The sequence below is a fragment of the Diachasma alloeum genome, unplaced genomic scaffold (assembly GCF_001412515.2).
Source record: "Diachasma alloeum isolate Michigan unplaced genomic scaffold, Dall2.0 Dall_scaffold_00177, whole genome shotgun sequence".
Classification (NCBI taxonomy): Eukaryota; Metazoa; Arthropoda; class Insecta; order Hymenoptera; family Braconidae; genus Diachasma; species Diachasma alloeum.
The window spans coordinates 607,218-626,079 of record NW_021680343.1 but is presented as its reverse complement, the minus strand read 5'-3'; the positions used below and the strand labels follow the sequence as shown (position 1 = coordinate 626,079).

General features: G+C 35.6%; 2 protein-coding genes across 5 annotated transcripts in view; one reads left to right on the top strand and one right to left on the bottom strand.

Annotated features, from left to right (window-relative positions):
* Positions 1-18,862, bottom strand: part of LOC107037524 (centrosomal protein of 135 kDa) — a 29,886-nt gene that overhangs the window by 1,867 nt on the left and 9,157 nt on the right. For 3 of the 4 annotated variants that reach the window (XM_015256119.2, XM_015256129.2, XM_015256137.2), the window contains 3 exons: positions 2,432-3,289; positions 1,947-2,078; positions 1,315-1,759 (listed from right to left, as the gene is read on the bottom strand). In XM_015256119.2, the coding sequence (XP_015111605.1) occupies positions 1,705-1,759; positions 1,947-2,078; positions 2,432-3,289 (1,045 nt within the window). In that variant the 3' untranslated portion in view covers positions 1,315-1,704. Of the gene's footprint in view, positions 1-399; positions 501-1,314; positions 1,760-1,797; positions 1,888-1,946; positions 2,079-2,431; positions 3,290-18,862 lie in introns of those variants that run through there. The other variant, XM_015256146.2, reaches the window with a different exon arrangement.
* LOC107037550 lies at positions 10,850-18,800 on the top strand. The gene is made up of 5 exons (XM_015256170.1): positions 10,850-11,081; positions 14,021-14,195; positions 15,012-15,205; positions 16,522-16,865; positions 17,887-18,800. The coding sequence occupies exons 1-5, from the start codon at positions 11,068-11,070 to the stop codon at positions 18,603-18,605; spliced, it is 1,446 nt and encodes a 481-aa protein (XP_015111656.1). The 5' UTR covers positions 10,850-11,067; the 3' UTR covers positions 18,606-18,800.

The following is an 18,862-nucleotide window of genomic DNA, read 5'->3' as shown; positions in this document are numbered from 1 at the left end:
TAAATTATCATCATTTCACGAGTCTATTTGTTTCACTAATAATTATCATATAAATTTCAATCAATTATTTACGGAGAAATTTCAATTGAACTTACATTCTATCCAACAAATAATTTGATACATTCCGCAACATCTGAACTAGTTCTCAATTATTGCTATGATAATTCGATGGTTTTTTTCCTAGCTACTGAAATATTATCGTTCTATAATTATTTTATTCCAGTTAATGACGTTCAAGTCAAAGTTTTGGGCCTCCTAATTGGACAATTGCATGGTTTTTCCCTGAAGGAGTTGAATCTGTCGTAAAATATCATTTCATGAGTCTATTTATCTCGGAGTTGTAGCAATGCAAGTTATACATTTTACTATGATTCCCTGTACACTTGCAAAACTGCGAACCTTTGTACATTTGTCCTGGTCTCGGGGGTCTGCGGCCCTCTGGTGACTCCGGGGTCACTGGTAGTGCACGCAAGTCGTGTTGTACTGTATTTTGAGCGTATCTAATAATTATCATATCAATTTCAGTCAATAATTCACGAGAAAACACCAATTAGCTTTTACATTCTATGAAGCAAATAATTTGATGCATTTCGCAGCATCTGAATGAGTTCTTAGTATAATTCGATGTTTTTTTTATCTGTCGTAAATTATCATCATTTCACGAGTCTATTTGTTTCACTAATAATTATCATATAAATTTCAATCAATTATTTACGGAGAAATTTCAATTGAACTTACATTCTATCCAACAAATAATTTGATACATTCCGCAACATCTGAACTAGTTCTCAATTATTGCTATGATAATTCGATGGTTTTTTTCCTAGCTACTGAAATATTATCGTTCTATAATTATTTTATTCCAGTTAATGACGTTCAAGTCAAAGTTTTGGACCTCTTAATTTGACAATTACTTGGTTTTCCTCTGAAGGAGCTGAATCTGTCGTCAAATATCATCATTTCATGAGTCTATGTATTTCAAGTTTGCATCAATGCAACCTTGGAATTTATTTATACATTTTACTATGATTCCCTGTACACTCGCAAAACTGTGAACTTTGTACGTTTCCCCTGGGGGTCTCGGGGGGTCTGCGACTCTCTGGTGACTCCGGGGTCACTGACTGTGCACGCAAGTCATGTTGTACTGTATGGTGGGCGTATCTCATCATTATCGTATCAATTTCAGTCAATAATTTACGAGAAAACTCCAATTAGCTTTTACATTTTATGAAACAAAGAGTAAAAAGAGTAAAAAGAGTAAAAATGTTCGAAACGAATTTTTTTATTTCAATAAATAATGAAAAGTGGGGGAGATGTTTCGTTAATTGGCTGTAACTCCTTGATTTTTCGAAATAAAAATTAAGTGTGTAAAGTTTTCCACTCAATTTTTCTATTTTATCCGAAATCTTTAAAGATTTTAAGGCACCCTGAACAATTCGATATACTGTCAGACGTTTTGAGTACAATTTCAATATTTCGGACGGTCAATATATCTCGTTCTGCATGTTGTGATGAATTCTAACAATTATCACATCAATTACAGTCAGTAATTTACAAAAAAACTCCCACGAAACTTTTATATTCTGTTAAAAAAATTTAATTTATCCCACAGCATCTCAATTAGTTCTTACTCATTTCCATAATAATTCCATGGCTTTTTTCCTAGTTATGAATCTAATATTATCGCCCTATAATTACTCTATCCTAAATAACAACGTTCAAGTCGAAGTTTAAACTCTCAGGCGTTGAGTTCAACGATCTGCGAACATAAATCAATGGTATTTAATGCTGATTTACCTCGTCATACTCGAGGATAACTCTTGAGGATTGGGTGACTGTTGGAAGCGGACTGATTGGACGACCGGAGGTGGATTCTCAGCAAATTGGCTAATTGGGTGGATTGAGGGAGGTGAGATTGACCTTTTTATTGGATTAACTATTTTTACCTTCTGTGCTCCTCCTCTTTCCTCGCACGATCGAATCTCTCGTTCGTTACTTGTCGTCGGAGGTCACTGATCTGTTTACTGTACTCGGCTGCTTGATTCTGGTATCTACGGAGCTCCGCTGATTCTGCTGATCTGTAATTAGAGATGTCTAAAATTTACGAGTTGAAGAATTTTTTCTTTTTTCGTTCAAATGAAAAAGTGATGCTTTAAATCTATTCAATGAGAGTTTTACATTCTTCATATTTTTTATTTTTATTTTTCAATTTTTCTTTTCTTTTTCTATTCTCAACTTGGACTCTACAATTTTTTTTCTCGATAATTCTAATTCTTTAATAAAAAAAAAACATTTATTATTATTATTATTATTATTATTATTATTATTATTATTGTGAATGTAAACGAATGTTTTGAATCGATTCAATGCTGTCTGAAAATTTGAAAAAATCATTTCCCAAAAACTGCTAAAATTTAATTCCACAACTTACAATTTATTCTGCAATTCGCAAACTCTCTGCTTCATCCTAGTCATTTCATTCTGCAACTCTTGATTATGCGTCTGGCAGTCGATGCTCTCCTGCCTCGCCTGATCGAGCATAGCCTCCATCCTATCAACAGTGACATGATCCCTGTTCATCTGTTCGTGCACAATATTCTGTTCGGCCCTCAACCTAGCAATCTGGGCTTCATATTGGGCTTTGAGGGCGTCCTTGTCCCCCAGCTCCTTCATAAGATTCTCTTTCTGCTGGTCCAGCTTGACACAGAGATCCCTCACAGCGTTGAGATCAGCCTCAGTGCGAGCCCTCTGCTCAGTCTGCTGTCGCACCTGCGTCTCCAGACTCGCCACATTCTGCGTTAATTCGGTTATTTGCGCCTCATAGCCATGAACGAGACAGTCTTTGTCGGCCAATTGTCGTTCTAAATCAACTATTCTGTCCCTGGCGGACTGCAGAGCCCCTCTGGCCTCGGCAGCTTCACTCTCCAGACTGTGATTGTTGTTCTCAAGGACAGTTGCCTCCAGGCTCAGACTCCTGAAGTGATTCAACATCTCGGTTCTCTCGTTCTCCTTTCGATTCAGCAACTCCTCAGCTCTTCGCACCTCGCTGACGTAAGTCTGCAACTGACGCTTCAAGTCGTAGGATTCAGCTCGCGACGACTCGAGCTCTCGTTGGAGCGTTCGAATTTCACAGGTGAGGGCCGCCAGGTCGTCCTGGAGTCGGCGATTCTCCTGGGCTGCGTTGTCACGATCTGCTGAGGCCGCTGCCAACTGCCTCTGGTTGTTCTCCATCTCCATCTGCATGGAGCGCAGCTGACGCTCTTGCTCAGCACTCTGGTCCATGCAAATCCTGTTGAGGAATTGGGATTTTCAATAATTGAGACTCTCATTGCTGAAGATGAACTGTTTTTTTACATTTTAAGTAGCTCTACCCTTAAGAGACCATTTTTCAATTAAGAGATTTTTAAAAACTACAAATCAGTAGAAGTGGTAAACCGGTATAAGTTCATTTTTACGGCCAGATTTCAATAAGTATCTCGGAATCTAAGGGAGATGGCAAAATTTTTATTGTAACCTTTCTTGTAGAGCCGATTGAGAGTTACAAAAAATATGATCATGAAAATTTCGCTATCTCCCTTAGATTCGGAAATATTCCTCAAAATCTCAAGTGGGAGATGAGTCGACTTAAACCGCTTTACCACTTCGCTACTGAAATAATTACCCGCACACTCGATGAGATTCGGAATTCAGTAGCGATGCGGTAAAATGATTTGAATATCTCCGAATTTAAGGGAGAGGGCGAAATTTCCGTAATTACCTTTATTGCAAAGAAAATTGAGCTGCAAAAACGGAAATTGAGTCAAGGCCCGGGTGTACTATCTTTCGAACGTTATGTCGATGTTTTTTTTCATCTTTCGTCATATGAAATTGTCAATCAAGTCCTGCATCATGCAGAAGTTTGAAAAATTATGAAAGAATAATTTTAAAAAGTAGAAAAAATTCTAAATTTTTTCAAAGAGCATTTTTACTTTTTATTCAGAATATGTTGAATAACGAGAAATTGAAAAATGTATCTGATTTACGGTGACAAATGGCGGCCTGTCACCCAATATCATGCAGGGGAAGACTGATTTCGTAAATCTTTTCCCACACTGCACAGAGACATTTATTACGGAAAAGGCTCTTTGAAAAAAGTTGTAATATTTTGCAGAATTTTTTAATCACACTTTTATCACATAAAAATGGCAGATGACTACATATCACTGTTTTGAAAATTGAGATACCTAGTTGTCACTTCCCACGAGGAGTTAGTGTTTTGTTATCCACCACGGAAAATGACAGCTAATAGATCATTTGCCACAGCGAATGAGATATTTGTAATTTCGACTTTTTTCAACTCATTCTGAATCTCAATTACAAACGCTCTTTGAAAAAGTTCACAATTTTTTCTATTTTTTTTATCATTCTATCATAATTTTTGGGAATTTCTACATGATGTACCACTCAACTGACAATTTTGAATTGGTAAAGATGAAAAAAATCCAGATAACATTCGAAAGATAGTACACCCGGGCCTTGAACCGTTCTACCGCATCGCTACTGAATTGTAATTTTTTCCACCACTTAATTACCGTTTTCGTTTTTGTAAATAAAAAGGTTTGAAACCTTTTTAATCCATTATTACCGCATAAACTGCAAAAGATTTCATGAAATTTTCTTCGACATAATTTGATATTCAATAAAATGAATTCAACAGTGAAGTCAAGAAAACGTCCTCGAACACCTCATAAACGCTCTCACAATCGGGACAATGGACTATGCACTCGAAATTCGGCAATCAAATTGTCACAAAAATGGTACTAAATCAACGAATCACGAAATAATGTCGAGAAACTTGTCAGTAGCTGATTAAATTCTCTATAAAAAAATATCTGTTGGTATTTACCGACGTGTCAAGTCGCCTCATGCCGTCAATTACATCACTCAGCTACAAGATTAATAAACTGATCACCAATCGATGAATCACAGAACGATTAAAAAATCTAATCAATTCACCTCAGGTCAATGATATTTAACCGCATGCAGGACAAGGATACTTGGTACGAGATTCTCTGAATTAAAATCACTGGAAATCCTATTGCACAAACACCGATTCTAGATCTCATGGGGAATTTCCAATGAGCTCATAGGGCCCTGTAGTCAACTCGACAGTAAATCCGACATTCAATATCCCATCAACGGGAATTAATATCCGGATGTGGAAATTACGGAGAGGAAACACTTTTTCCCCAGCTTTCCAATGTTACAAGCCTCATCACCGAGCTCCTCCTCCTCGTAATATCTAAATTAACATTTACATTCGTCGATAAAAAACGCCGATAAAAAAACATTGGAAAAAAATACGAAAGGTTAATCGACGAGGCAATTGAGTGTAAAACTAAGATGGAAAGTGAGTTTAATCGAGGAAGAGGAAGTGCATGTCGTGGACCAAACGGCTCTCCCCGATGCTCCTAAAAGCGTCATTCGTACTAGTCAGGAAGTCATTCCCTCGGCATTTCAAACGGAAAATGCCAGTGGCAAAAAATATTACAGACGAATCAGTCGACTGCCTCAACTGAACGGCATTTCTGGTACATTTTCTTGTGGATTTGTTATCTCCGTGTGGACTTCATGCAAATTTATGCGGATCAGGTTTACTTGGGACGGAGAATCCTAGATTAATTAATTAATCAGAATGGATTTTGTTAATTCTAGTTTTTGCAGGATGTCTGGGGGTTGAAAATTACTGTTAAAATTACTAAGTAATCATCAATTTAAATATTCAAATTCCGCATTATGTATTAACCAATAATTTAGTTAGGAAAGTTGACGACTATTTGGATAATTCTCTTATAAGAAATTTACTATTATTTAGTTAACCGAAAATTTACAGATTGATATTATTAGATATTTAATTCACCATCAATTGGAAATTTAGATTATCAATTATTTTAGTATTTTTAATTTTAATTAGTGTATTTAAACCTTGATCAATGCAACTCGGAAATTCATTTAACCCTAGTCTGGTCACCTGACGGGAAGAGTGAGACTTTAGTCACCTTCGCGGGAGAGTGCCGCCGTGTTATTTACGCTCCAGCGTTGCCGAATCCACTCTACACTTCCCGGACGCGTTTAACGAGTTCCCAGCAACGTCGCGCAACAGGCAATTTCATTTAACGCGGGAAAAAATTGTTCACCTGTTGGAAATAATTTTTTTTCTCCCAGAATTAAGGATAAAATATTGAAAAAAAAAATACTAGAATTTTCCAGGTACTTCAATTGACGAATTCAATTTTTCTCAAATTCTTCCGGTCAACCAGTCGATGGCAAGGTGAATAAAACGACGTGTTGCTGCAATTCCCTCGCATGATGACCGGTCTAGGGTTAAAACTCATAGTAGTCCCCTTTAAGGATTGACGTAAGCAATTTTGGCGGGAGTTTTTCATAAGAGTAAATTTTTTTATGGTCAACTGCCATGAAACTTTGGCAAAACGTTATTTGAACCATTATAAGATGAGTAATCTATCGCTTAGCTCTTTGTCATATTGTCGATATCAACTAAAACATAAAAAAACAAAAAAATCGATACTGACAATATGACGAAGAGCTGAGCGATAGATCGATCACTTTATAATAGTTCAATGAACGTTTTGCCAGTTTCATGGCATTTGACCATAAAAAAATTTACTACTGTAAAAAAGATGCTTACGTCAATCCTTAATTCTCATTGCAGATGAGCAAACTTTGGCAAAACGTTATTTGAACCATTATAAGATGATCGATCCATCGCTTAGCTCTTTGTCATATTGTCGATATCAACTAAAACATAAAAAAACAAAAAAATCGATACTGACAATATGACGAAGAGCTGAGCGATAGATCGATCACTTTATAATAGTTCAATGAACGTTTTGCCAGTTTCATGGCATTTGACCATAAAAAAATTTACTCTTGTAAAAAAAATGCTTACGTCAATCCTTAATTCTCATCGCAGATGAATAAATGTAATACCGAATAAACCATCGATCCAATAAGACCCCCACATAATACCCCAAGTATTACATAATGGTTATCCCGAATACATAACAGTAACAGGATCTTCAGATGTTAAGAATGAGGGAGAGACCGACGACGGTGAAGAAGTAACGAATTGAGTGGCCATGGGGAAGCCCTGGAACGACTTTCACCTCCACCTTGGTCACCCACTGCATAACGGCAGTGAGGGAGACCGTCAGATGAGGAAAAATATCCCGCGATGATGCTCACATGAAAGTGAAAACGAGCCGCGTTGCATGCAAACAAATTGTCACTCAATTCCCCTCCGACAATTAATACCTCATCTATTCCTCATTTTTGAGGGGCTCTTCCTGGTAACGTAATGCGCTCATTCACCGTGAGAACAGTGCACACGGAAGTTGCACTGGTGGTCTTATTTTCTTATGAAAAAAAAATTAATAAACGGGGGAAAGAGAACAGTGATAGGCATATGCGTCAATCATAATTACCGTTAAATTGTGAAGTTGTCAATTGTCAACATACATCTTTAACAAATTTTGAACATTAAATTAACCGTCAATTTCAATTTGTACATTCAAATTTTGAAATAGTCTATTAAGGCTCGCGTGTACTGTCTTTCGAATGTTATCTGGATTTTTTTCATCTTTACCAATTCAAAATTGTCAGTTGAGTGGTACATCATGTAGAAATTCCCAAAAATTATGATGGAATGATTAAAAAAAATAGAAAAAATTCTGAACTTTTTCAAAGAGCGTTTTTAATTGAGATTCAGAATGAGTTGAAAAAAGTCGAAATTACAAATATCTTATTCGCTCTGGCAAATTATCTGTTAGCTGTCATTTTCCCTGGTGGATAACAAAACACTAACTCCTCATGGGAAGTGACAGCTAGGTATCTCAATTTTCAAAACAGTGGTATGTAGTCATCTGCCATTTTTATGTGATAAAAGTGTGATTAAAAAATTCTCCAAAATATCACAACTTTTTTCAAAGAGCCTTTTCCGTAATAAATGTCTCTGTGCAGTGTGGAAAAAGATTTACGAAATCAGTCTTCCCCCTGCATGATATTGGTTGACAGGCCGCCATTTGTCACCGTAAATCATAAACATTTTTCAAATTCTTGTTATTCAACTTATTCTGGATATAAATTAAAAATGCTCTGAAAAAATTGAGAATTTTTTCTACTTTTCTTGATTATTCATTCATAATTTGTCAAAACTTCTGCATGATGCAGGACTCAATTGACAATTTCGGATGACGAAAGATGAAAAAAAACATCGAGATAACGTTCGAAAGATAGTACACCCAGGCCTTAAGCAATAATTTAGGTAGAAAGATTGACGATTATTTGGACACTCGAAAAATCAAATACCTAAATTTAGAATTAGCTTGTTAACTAAAAATTACATTTTAATGTTATCAAATATTTTATTCACCGTCAATCGGAAAATTTGGTTATTAAATTTTATAATATTTTAAATTTGTTAAATATATTTGAACTTTGAACAATATAAGGAGATAATTCTTCTTAAGATTGTCAAAATCTAATATTATTGGCCATCCCTGAAAGAGAGTAGCGGTTGTGAGTCACGCGAGTGCATCGCACTCTGGCCCATCAATCAATGGGGTCTATTATTCCTCTCGGTCGATTGCATCATCAGACACAACAGACGTTGAACGTTACCAGGGACTTATCTCCGGGTGTACCGTTATGTTGAAAAGGGCTATGACACGGAATTGTTTCAACGGCAGGGATGGCCATCCATCTTCCGATTCTTCAATATTAGAAGAATTTCCTATTTACATTGATCAAGGTTTAAATATGTTAATCGAAATTTAAAGATAGTAAAATAATTGATAATCTAAATTTCCAATTTTTTAAAATTACAATTATATTTTCAATTATTTTTGTTGATTTCTATTTATTTTTAACGTGATTTGCCGCAAGGGGTTTGCGATTGGCCATCGCCCGAGGACCTTCAGCCTTGTTATTATTATAATATTTAAAGTGCTGGAATCCTAATTGTAGATTATTCACACTGTCGTTGCTGTTTTACATTTCTCAATTAGTTACACTTATTAAGGTTGGTCTCCTTTTCACATTTTAGATTTTTATAAATTTTCAATTGTTGATGGATTGAATATTTAGAAATATGGAACTATAAATTTGCTATTAAGGAGAGACCACTGTGAGTTTTAAAAGCCGCGAGCGATTGCAATGAGATTTCTAACACTTTGAAGATCGATTATGTGTTTAAAAATGAATAATTAGTGAAAAAGAATCAATTGTTTATTGTTCGTTCGCCCCGGAGATCCATAAAACGTTGGAAATAGTCCAGGGTCTCTAATTTATGAACTACGGAGGTTTTTTTTTCAACATTTTTGAACAAATGGGTGCGATAACAATTATGAATCAGTTTTTTTAAATTCGACCATGGACATTCGATATTTCTTGTTATGTAGCTCGGTAAATTGCATAGTAGAAAGGGGAGTCGTAAATAATTCAAGACTTTATGACTGAGTGCTATTGAATTTTGCGGATTGACTGATGGAACTGTTGACTAATTGTGAAGCGTTATTCGTGATTTTAATTGTTTAGGACTCAGATGGAAGAGGGATTGCAGCATTTTTAAATTATTTTTATGAAGAGGGCGGTTCTACCGTAAACGAGCAATTCTAAGATAAAAATTTTGCGTCATTACTGAATTAATTTTAACATTCATTCATAATTATGAATGCTCATAAACGAATTATCACTCCCATAAACTCATTGGCAAAGTCATCAGCCGTAACTATAAAATTCTGATATTTTCATCCTGTCATCCTCCCCGACACGATTCAGCGTTCAAAAAAATATAAAAATCTACGTTTCATCACGTATGAAAAAATTTAGTAGAAAACTTTAGCGAATTCTATAGAAAATTCTATTGAAATTCTATTGGGATTCCATTAGAATTCTAGGGAATTCTCGTTAAAATTCTATTTGTTTTTTGCGCAGATTCTATTACATATCTGATAGGAAAACGAATATTCTGTTTGAATTTTTCTCTTGAGATTTTTCCTCCTGAAATTATTGGGCGCGGATTTTCTCAGTTTTTTCCGCTATATTTTATTTGTTTTGTATTACAGGATCCGAGCGAAAAAAATTTGGAAAATTCATGGCCAATAGAAAATTTAATAGAATTCATGGCCATATAAAAAAATCTAAATCTATTGACTTTTCCTATCAAATATCTCATAGAATCAGCGCAAAAAACAAATAGACTCTTAACGCGAATTCCCTAGAATTTTCCAGCGAATTCGCTAAATTTTTCTGTTGAATTTTTTCATACGTGATGAAACGCAGATTTTTATCTGTTTTTGAATACTGAATCATTTCGGGGAGGATTTCTTAATTTTTTTCATTGAAGATTCTAAATTTTATGGAATTATTCCCTGAAAATGAATAGAAATCAGAAAAATTCAGGAGAAATATATTCTCACCATTCGTTCTCCCCCACCCCCAATTCTGCAAAATTATAAAAAATTGTTGATTTCCATTCTCAAGATAATCATCCAAATTTCATGTCCCAAAAGAATCGACATTCACCCAGATAGCGACGAGGAAAAAAGCCACGAAATTGAGATTCGTCCGGTGAATATAAATGCGATGAAAAATGAGCCGAGGAGACATGGGGATTACCAACGCAATCGTCGTGGAATTTACCCTCCTTAGACAAAAAAAAAACCGCCTCCAAAGTCCTTCACTTTCAGGAGGTGAGAAGTGTTAGGTAACAAGCGTAGTATACAGAAAATGAGTCTGAGCAGTTGGGAGGTTTGACGGTGGCTTCAGTCTATCCGCGTTACTCCAACCGTCGACACACGCACACTTCAGTCTCGAGAAATAACTTAAATCGAATGCACCACCAACTCAACCAGAAAATAAATAATCAAACAAATAAATCAATCAATAATTCAACGAATAAGTGAACGACTCGTTGTTTGCGAAAATAAACGGTCCAGCCCTACGAACAAATATCGTAGAAAAAATAGTGTTATGTGAATTTTCCAAGTTGCAATTGGATTTCGAAAAATGCTGAACTTACGGTGAGAGAAATAAAAACTCCTCGTTAATTTAATGCGCCAATTTTCCCCGGTTATTTCCCCACTGGAGCACCGAGAACCATTTTTCGACTTTCGAAATCATCGGGCATTGCGTAAAAGATCCCGTAATCGATTACGAGTCGATGAGTCCCCGCATCAAATAAATCGTCACACATTGCGTGATGGATAATTTATCCGTGCTTTATACACTTTGAATATGCAATTCATTGGAGCATTAGCATTAGATACAAATCGCCGGGGAATATTTAATTGGCTTGGCGTTGTTATTTAATGAAATGATTAGAGTTTCATTGTTTTTAATTGGAAATCGGTGGGTGATTTATGGAATTGATAGTTGATTGGTTTTTTGATTGAACAAAATTGGGATCTGCATATGGTTTGGGGATTATTATTGGAATTTTAAGGAAAATTCATGAATTATTATTATTAATAATAATTCATTTATTAATTAATTATTAATTTATTATTAATTAATTAATTAATTATTATTAATAATAATTAATAAATAACAATAATAAAAGAATTAAAAAGAATTAAGATTCAATTTTCTATTGGATGATCGACGTTCGCTGAACGTGGAAAAAAATAATTTTGTTGAATTTTTCAAATAAAAAAATACAGTGTAAATTCTTGGACAGATTCAAATTCACATTTTCAAAAAATTCCCAACAGAACAACCAGAGAAATTTTGTTGAAATGAATAAAAAAAATCAAAAGATGAAAATTACTATTAATTTCAACAAAATTTTCGGTGGAAATGAACAAACTCCAACATTTTTCTCGATAAAAATGTTGTAATAATATGAATATAAATAAAGTCTGCATTTCAAGCAAATTCCCCATCACAATTAACTAAACAATGTATTTAATGCAGAATAAATTATCATTACATTACACGATAAATTATTTGGACGAAATAACCATTCATTTATATTCAATAACCCATCGATTTGACATGAATAAAACCTTCATGACGAACAATTTAAAAGAAATTGCTCAACTCCAATGAAGTATCATTCAGTAAAGTTTAAATAAAAATGAAATTAAGTTTTTTCCAACAGAGTGAGTTAATTCAATTCAGATAAATTATTCCCCCGAGTGTGTAGCTAAAACGGATGGGTGATCCATCCACAACAGTTGTTATTTTCCCGAAATGACTGGATCGCTAAGAATACGAATAATTGATCACCACCTCCGCAATCTATTTTTACCCCGAATTTACCTGAATCTAGTGTCACCGCCGCAGGGAAGACAACAGTTCGGGCACATGCTGCGACATGATTCCATTCTCCCTCGTCTAATCCACAACCTGACTCCATTAACATCCAGTCAACCCCTCCAATTAATGAATTGAGTTTAATCAGGTTATACTCATGATTTAATTGAAAAAATCTCAAATAAAAAAAATTCCAAATGTCAAAATACGGGAAATTGCGAGTTGGTTAAACAAAGGAACTCCACTATTATTCCGACTTGTCAGATACAGATCAGAATGAGGAGAATAATTCAGCGCAGCGTGAAAGGAGTACGTAAGAGCTCGTGGTTAATTCACCCCACTGCCCCATTGCCTCTCCTAATTACCCCCTTACGTAATTATTATTGTTTTTTTAAAAATTGATTCGCATTGTTTCTGGGCGATGACTTGCGTTACGAAAATTCAATCTTCCTATTTATCGATTTAATCACTTTCACCTGGAGATGTGACCTTCATTATCGAAGGACGAAAGTGCTTTAATTTTCATTCAACCGCGTGACCCAGCAGAATCGAATCACAATGATAATTTAATGAAGAGGAAATTTCCACTCGATGGGCCATTTCAATTGAGCCCTTCCCTTCGTTTCTTTACGTCAAAAGAAGAGCTCAATTAAAAAATTTATTCCTTTATTATTTATTCATTTAGTCAATACATAGTCAATGGGTGTATTCATCCATTTATTTATTTATTTATTTATTTATGTGATAAATATTGTGAAATTGATAAATTTAATTTGTGAATATTTATGTATAAATATTTATTTATTTATTACATAATAATATTCTTAATGTTGATAATATTCATTTATTCATTGATTACATAAATAAATGAATGAATGGATGAATAAATAAATAATTAAACATCATCCATTTATTAATGGATGATGTTTAATTATTTATTTATTCATTAAATAAATAAATTCAAGTTTTTTGCTCCATACGACACTGAAAACTATAAAAAATTGAAAAAATCCGAGCAATAATTTTTCTGAATTCTCCACTTCTATAGAATTCATTTGAATAGATAACAAATTCCTGACCAATTCGACCTAAAAATGAAAATCTCATCCAAAAATTAAAAATTCTAATGCAGCTGTGGCTCAAATTAAAAAAAACTCTAACATTGTAGTAGATTTTTTGGATAGGAATTCGGAGGAAAACCAGTTTTTTCACGTGAGAATGAGAAACTCCTCGTTAAAACGAAATTAAGACCCCAGTGATGAACGAAAGAACGAGTTTTCTAAGTTGAAATAAAAAAAAATGGTGGGGATTAAACAGGGTCATTATTCCACAAGCGTTGGTCATCCCTGTCCCCGAGAGACAATGCCATTGCCATAACGAAACAGTGAAAGTACATGGTGATTTTTTATTTCACATTCGAGCAATGAGCGACTACTCTCCATGTAAACGACTATTACCTCCAATTTTCCCCGGTTTTAACGATCATTCCCTCGTCTTCATTGGGACTAATAAAAAATGTAAACGTCGGGTGCGGCGTTTGTATTAAAAATAATCCATAGGATCATCTATCATTTTTTTTTCTAATTTGAAACGACGTTCGTCGAGTTCGTAACGACGGAATCTTTAATGAAATTGATTGTACTGTACGTGGATTGTATGAATTATTAATGTCCCGATTCATAATTTCGATTGTTATTGCGCGCAGAACAAGGCAGACACTCTCTGGATGTCTGTTATGGCTCCTGCTGGTGGCAGATGCCAATACGTCTATTGTACCACCACCCTGGGCCAATCCCCTGAGTAATCCGTGCGCTGCACAACCGAGAGGATGGCAATTGCTCTATTGGCCGGATGATGGGAAGTGTTACAAGATTTTTCAGGTAATTTTTTCCATTCAAAAAATAATGCAAATGCAGAAACTATTATTTTCCTCTCCAATTTCCAATGTCTTCCAACGAAATGATGCGATTTGAATGAATAAAAATTTATTTCGAGAAAAAAGAATTGAAATCGTATTAAGAGGCCTGCGGGGAAAACTTTGCGCTGTGAATTCTCGGCCAAAAAAGAATGAAAAAATCTGAAGGATAGATTGAAAAATTTGTTCAGTTTTTAGGAATCGGGTGAAACGAATTGACGGTGATTCGAAAAGGATAAATACTTTTTAAAAATGTTTAAAAATACGAGGTGGGGCTGCCGCCATCTTGAGGGATACCTCCTCCCTCTGTCGCAAGTGGCTTTAAAGATGGCGGCGCTTCGACCTCGTATTTTTGAACATTTCTTAAAATTATTTATCCTCTTCGAATCACCTGCACTTCGTTTCACCCAATTGCTAAAGAATGAACAAACTTTTTAAGCCATTTTTTAGATTTTTTCATCCCCTTTTAACTGAAAATTCACGATCCAAAGTTTTCTCCGGATTTCAGTAATTTTTTTGCTCATGAGACATCTCAATTGTTAATATCTGCTGACCAAATTGTGTGATTTGAATAAATAAAAATCCTTTTTGGAGATTAAAAAATTGAAAATTTTAAAGAATTGAAATCGAATCAATTTCATAATTACAATTTTCATGACTAAAATGAATGGATGAAAATAAAAAATCGAATAAGTTTCATACTAACAATTCCCATGAATAAAGTGCACGAATGAAATGAAAAAAATTATAATTACTCCACTGCAATGCAATTATTATGCAGATCGGTGCGCCCTGTCCGGAAACAATGGAACTAGGTCCTTCCGCAAAAAGCGGAGGAGTGATCGCAGAATGCAGATGTCCACCAGGAACTGCCCAGTCGGCCCGAGACGCCCTATGCCATCCGATATTCACAAGGGCCTCGTGTCCAAGGGGACAGTACTTTGCGCCCGTCCCAGAGTCCCTCAACGCCCCAGGGTAATCCGATTGAATGTCACTCTCATGAGATTTACTGTAATATCTTCGATGAAATTTCAAAAGAAATTCCAACAATGTAGGAGGAAAGACCTTTTGATTCAGAAAATTTAGGGGAAATATTAATTTCGTTCATTGAATTAAAAAATTTCCGGTAAAATTATGAAAAATTCTGAGGAAGATTGACATTTAATTCTAGAGGGAAACGCCGCAGCGCGTCATTTTCCTGTAATTGTCGTTGACTAGCTAATCGGAAAAATTGGAAAAAAATTGACTTTTTCAATTGAAGTATCTAAAAAATTTAAGGCCGGGGTACTGTCTTTCGAATGTTATCTGGATTTTTTTTATCTTTCGTAATCCAAAATTGTCAATTGAGTGGTACATCATGTAGAAATTCCCAAAAATTATGATAGAATGATAAAAAAAATGGAAAAAATTTTGAATATTTTCAAAGAGCGTTTTTAATTGAGATTCAGAATGCGTTGAAAAAAGTGGAAATTACAAATATCTGATTCGCTGTGGCAAATTATCTATTAGCTGTCATTTTCCATGGTGGATAACAAAACACTAACTCCTCATGGGAAGTGACAGCTAGGTATCTCAATTTTCAAAACAGTGGTATGTAGCCATCTGCCATTTTTATGTGATAAAAGTGTGATTAAAAAATTCTACAAAATATTACAACTTTTTTCAAAGAGCCTTTTGCGTAATAAATGTCTCTGTGCAGTGTGGGAAAAGATTTACGAAATCAGTCTTCCCCTGCATGATATTGGGTGACAGACCGCCATTTGTCACCGTAAATCATATACATTTTTCAATTTCTTGTTATTCAACTTTTTCTGAATATAAATTAAAAATCCTCTTTGAAAAAATTGAGAATTTTTTCTACTTTTTTTAAAATTATTCATTCATAATTTTTCAAAACTTCTGCATGCTGCAGGACTTAATTGACGATTTCAGATGACGAAAGAAAAAAAAAACATCGAGATAACATTCGAAAGATAGTACCCCCGGGGCTTAAGTTATTTTTACGAAACCATAATTCTTAAAATTGATAAAATCCAGTAGAATCAAATTTTTGCTGCAACAGAAAGACGAAACTCCCCCAACTACTTGAAATTCGAATAAAACTATAAATATTAGGTACCAAATTGATTCTTGTAAATATATACAAGAATATATTTACCTGAATTCTCCTGATTACTATTGATTTTCACGGAATAAATGAACTGAAATTTCAGAAAAACTGACTTTCTCAATGGCAAGCCCGAAAATTTCCTACTCCAGCAGAAATATTCGATAAAAGTTTGGGTTTCCAGGAGTATCAGCCGCTGGGGCTACTGCAGGGAACCAGACTCCTGTGCACGCCGTGGGCAAGTGTTCTACCCCCGCGACAGCAAGTGCTACGACAAGCTGACCCGTGGCCCTTGCTCCAAGGGTCAACTCTTGACCCTGAATGAGGACAACCTGGCGGTCTGTTCGTGTGGGAGCGAGGGCGAACTGGGGATGTTTCGGTGGATGGGGGAGAACCCAGGGTGCTACGAGCATTACACGAGGGGACCCTGCAGTGAACCTGGGGAGATATTCTTGCCCGAGGGAGTGTGTGGGTGCAATCGGGAGCTACCGCACTATCACGAAGAGACGCAGAGATGTTATCCATTAGGTAAAATAGAAGACCTTTTCATTCAGAAAATTTAGGCGAAATATTTATTTCGTTCATCGGGTTTAAAAATTTTCTGAATAATTATGAAAAATTCTCGAAATATTGACATTTAACTCTAGAGGGAAAAGCCACACCGCGTCGTTTTCCTTTAATTGTCATTGACTGACTAATCGGAAGAATTACAAAAAATTTCACTTTCAATCGAAGTGTCCAAAGAACTTAAAATTCATAAGTAAAATGCATAAAATAGAGTAGAATGAAATTTTTGTTGCCACAGACAGACCAAAATTCCCCAACTTGCTTGAAATTCGGAAAAAATTATAAATATTATGTACCAAATTAATTCTTGTAAATGTAATATATACAAGAATATATTTACCTGAATTTTTCTGATTACTAGTGATTTTCAGGGAATAAATGAACCGAAATGTGCAGTTTTCCTTGATTTTTTCATGCAATTGTGAATTTCAACGCCGAAATCCCTTGGAATTTCATTGGAACGGCTAAGAAAAACAATTTTTTTTTCTACTGAAGTGAAATTTCAATAAAACCATAAATATTAACTAACAGATTAATTCTTGTAAATATATACAAGAATACATTTGAATTTTCCCGATTACTATTGATTTTCATGGAATAAATGAACTTAAATTTAGAAAAAAATTTACTTTTAAAATTGAAGTGTCTAAAAAATTCAAGTAATTTTTAGAAAAATATAATTCCCGAAATTAACAAAATGCAATAGAACCAAATTTTTGTTACAACAGAAAGACAAAAATTCCCCGACTTACTTGAAATTCCACCAAAACCATAAATACGAATTCAACAAACCCATAAATATTAATTCTTATATCTTGTAAATATATACAACAATATATGTACCTGCATTCTCCGAATGAATGACCCGAAATGTGCAATTCCCTTAATTTTTTTCATGCAATTCTGAATTTCCCCGACGAAATCCCTCGGGATATCACTGAAGCTGTCCAGAATAATTAAACTCAATTGTTATTCATCCCAGGTGGAGCAGGGCCGTGCCCGCAAGGTCAGCACTTCACAATCCCCCGTTACCAAACGCCCACAGATGCAGAGATTCACGGAAAATGCGAGTGTAAACCGAATCACGTTGAATATCACGACGGTTCGTGCTATCGACTGCACACCCGTGGACCCTGTGCCCCAGGGGACATGCTCGTAAACTCAACAACGTGCATCCCCGTCCCCTGCAAACGTGGCCGACTGTATTTCCCTCGAGAGAGAACTTGCTACAAGATAGGATCAAATGGTCCCTGCCCAAGAGGCCAAGTGGTCCTGTACGACTACTCAGTGCGTCCCTCGATCGATGGAATAAGCTACAACGGAATCTGCGGTAACACCACCAGCCAGCGACCATCTGAAAGACCTCAGATGGACGAAAACTCGTGTGAGAAGTCACCAGGAATGTTCCTCATCAACAAAACGTGTTACAAATTGTACACACAGGGTCCCTGTGGCCAGGGCGAGTGGCTGGTGGCCAGAAGACGGCCCAAAATCGATGACAACACGTGGAAAAGAGAAGACTCCATCAACAAGGTCAGGTGCGAGTGCAGACCTGGGTACACGAGGACCTCTGAACACCCATCAGACAGTTATCACCCCCCAGACATTGAAACTAACGTTCTGAGCTCCTTGGGAGAGTGCCAACCACCTGCTGTCAGGCTTGCTAAATTCCTCAATGATAAAATCAAGGTTATAAGATAGTTTTTCTGATTGAAGAGGTCGGGGGGACGAAAACTCCTGGGAGGAGCCTCCAGGGATGTTCATCATTGACAGAACGTGTTAAAAATTCAATATACAGGGTCCCTGTGACCAGAATATGACTCAGGATCGACGAAAAGAGATCCGATCAATTAGCCCCTCATGTATAGATATTCCAAATTTTTATTTTTTTCCTCATTGAAGTAGTTTTATTTCCAAAAAAATTTATCACCAATCGATAGCAAATTGTTTGAAGATTT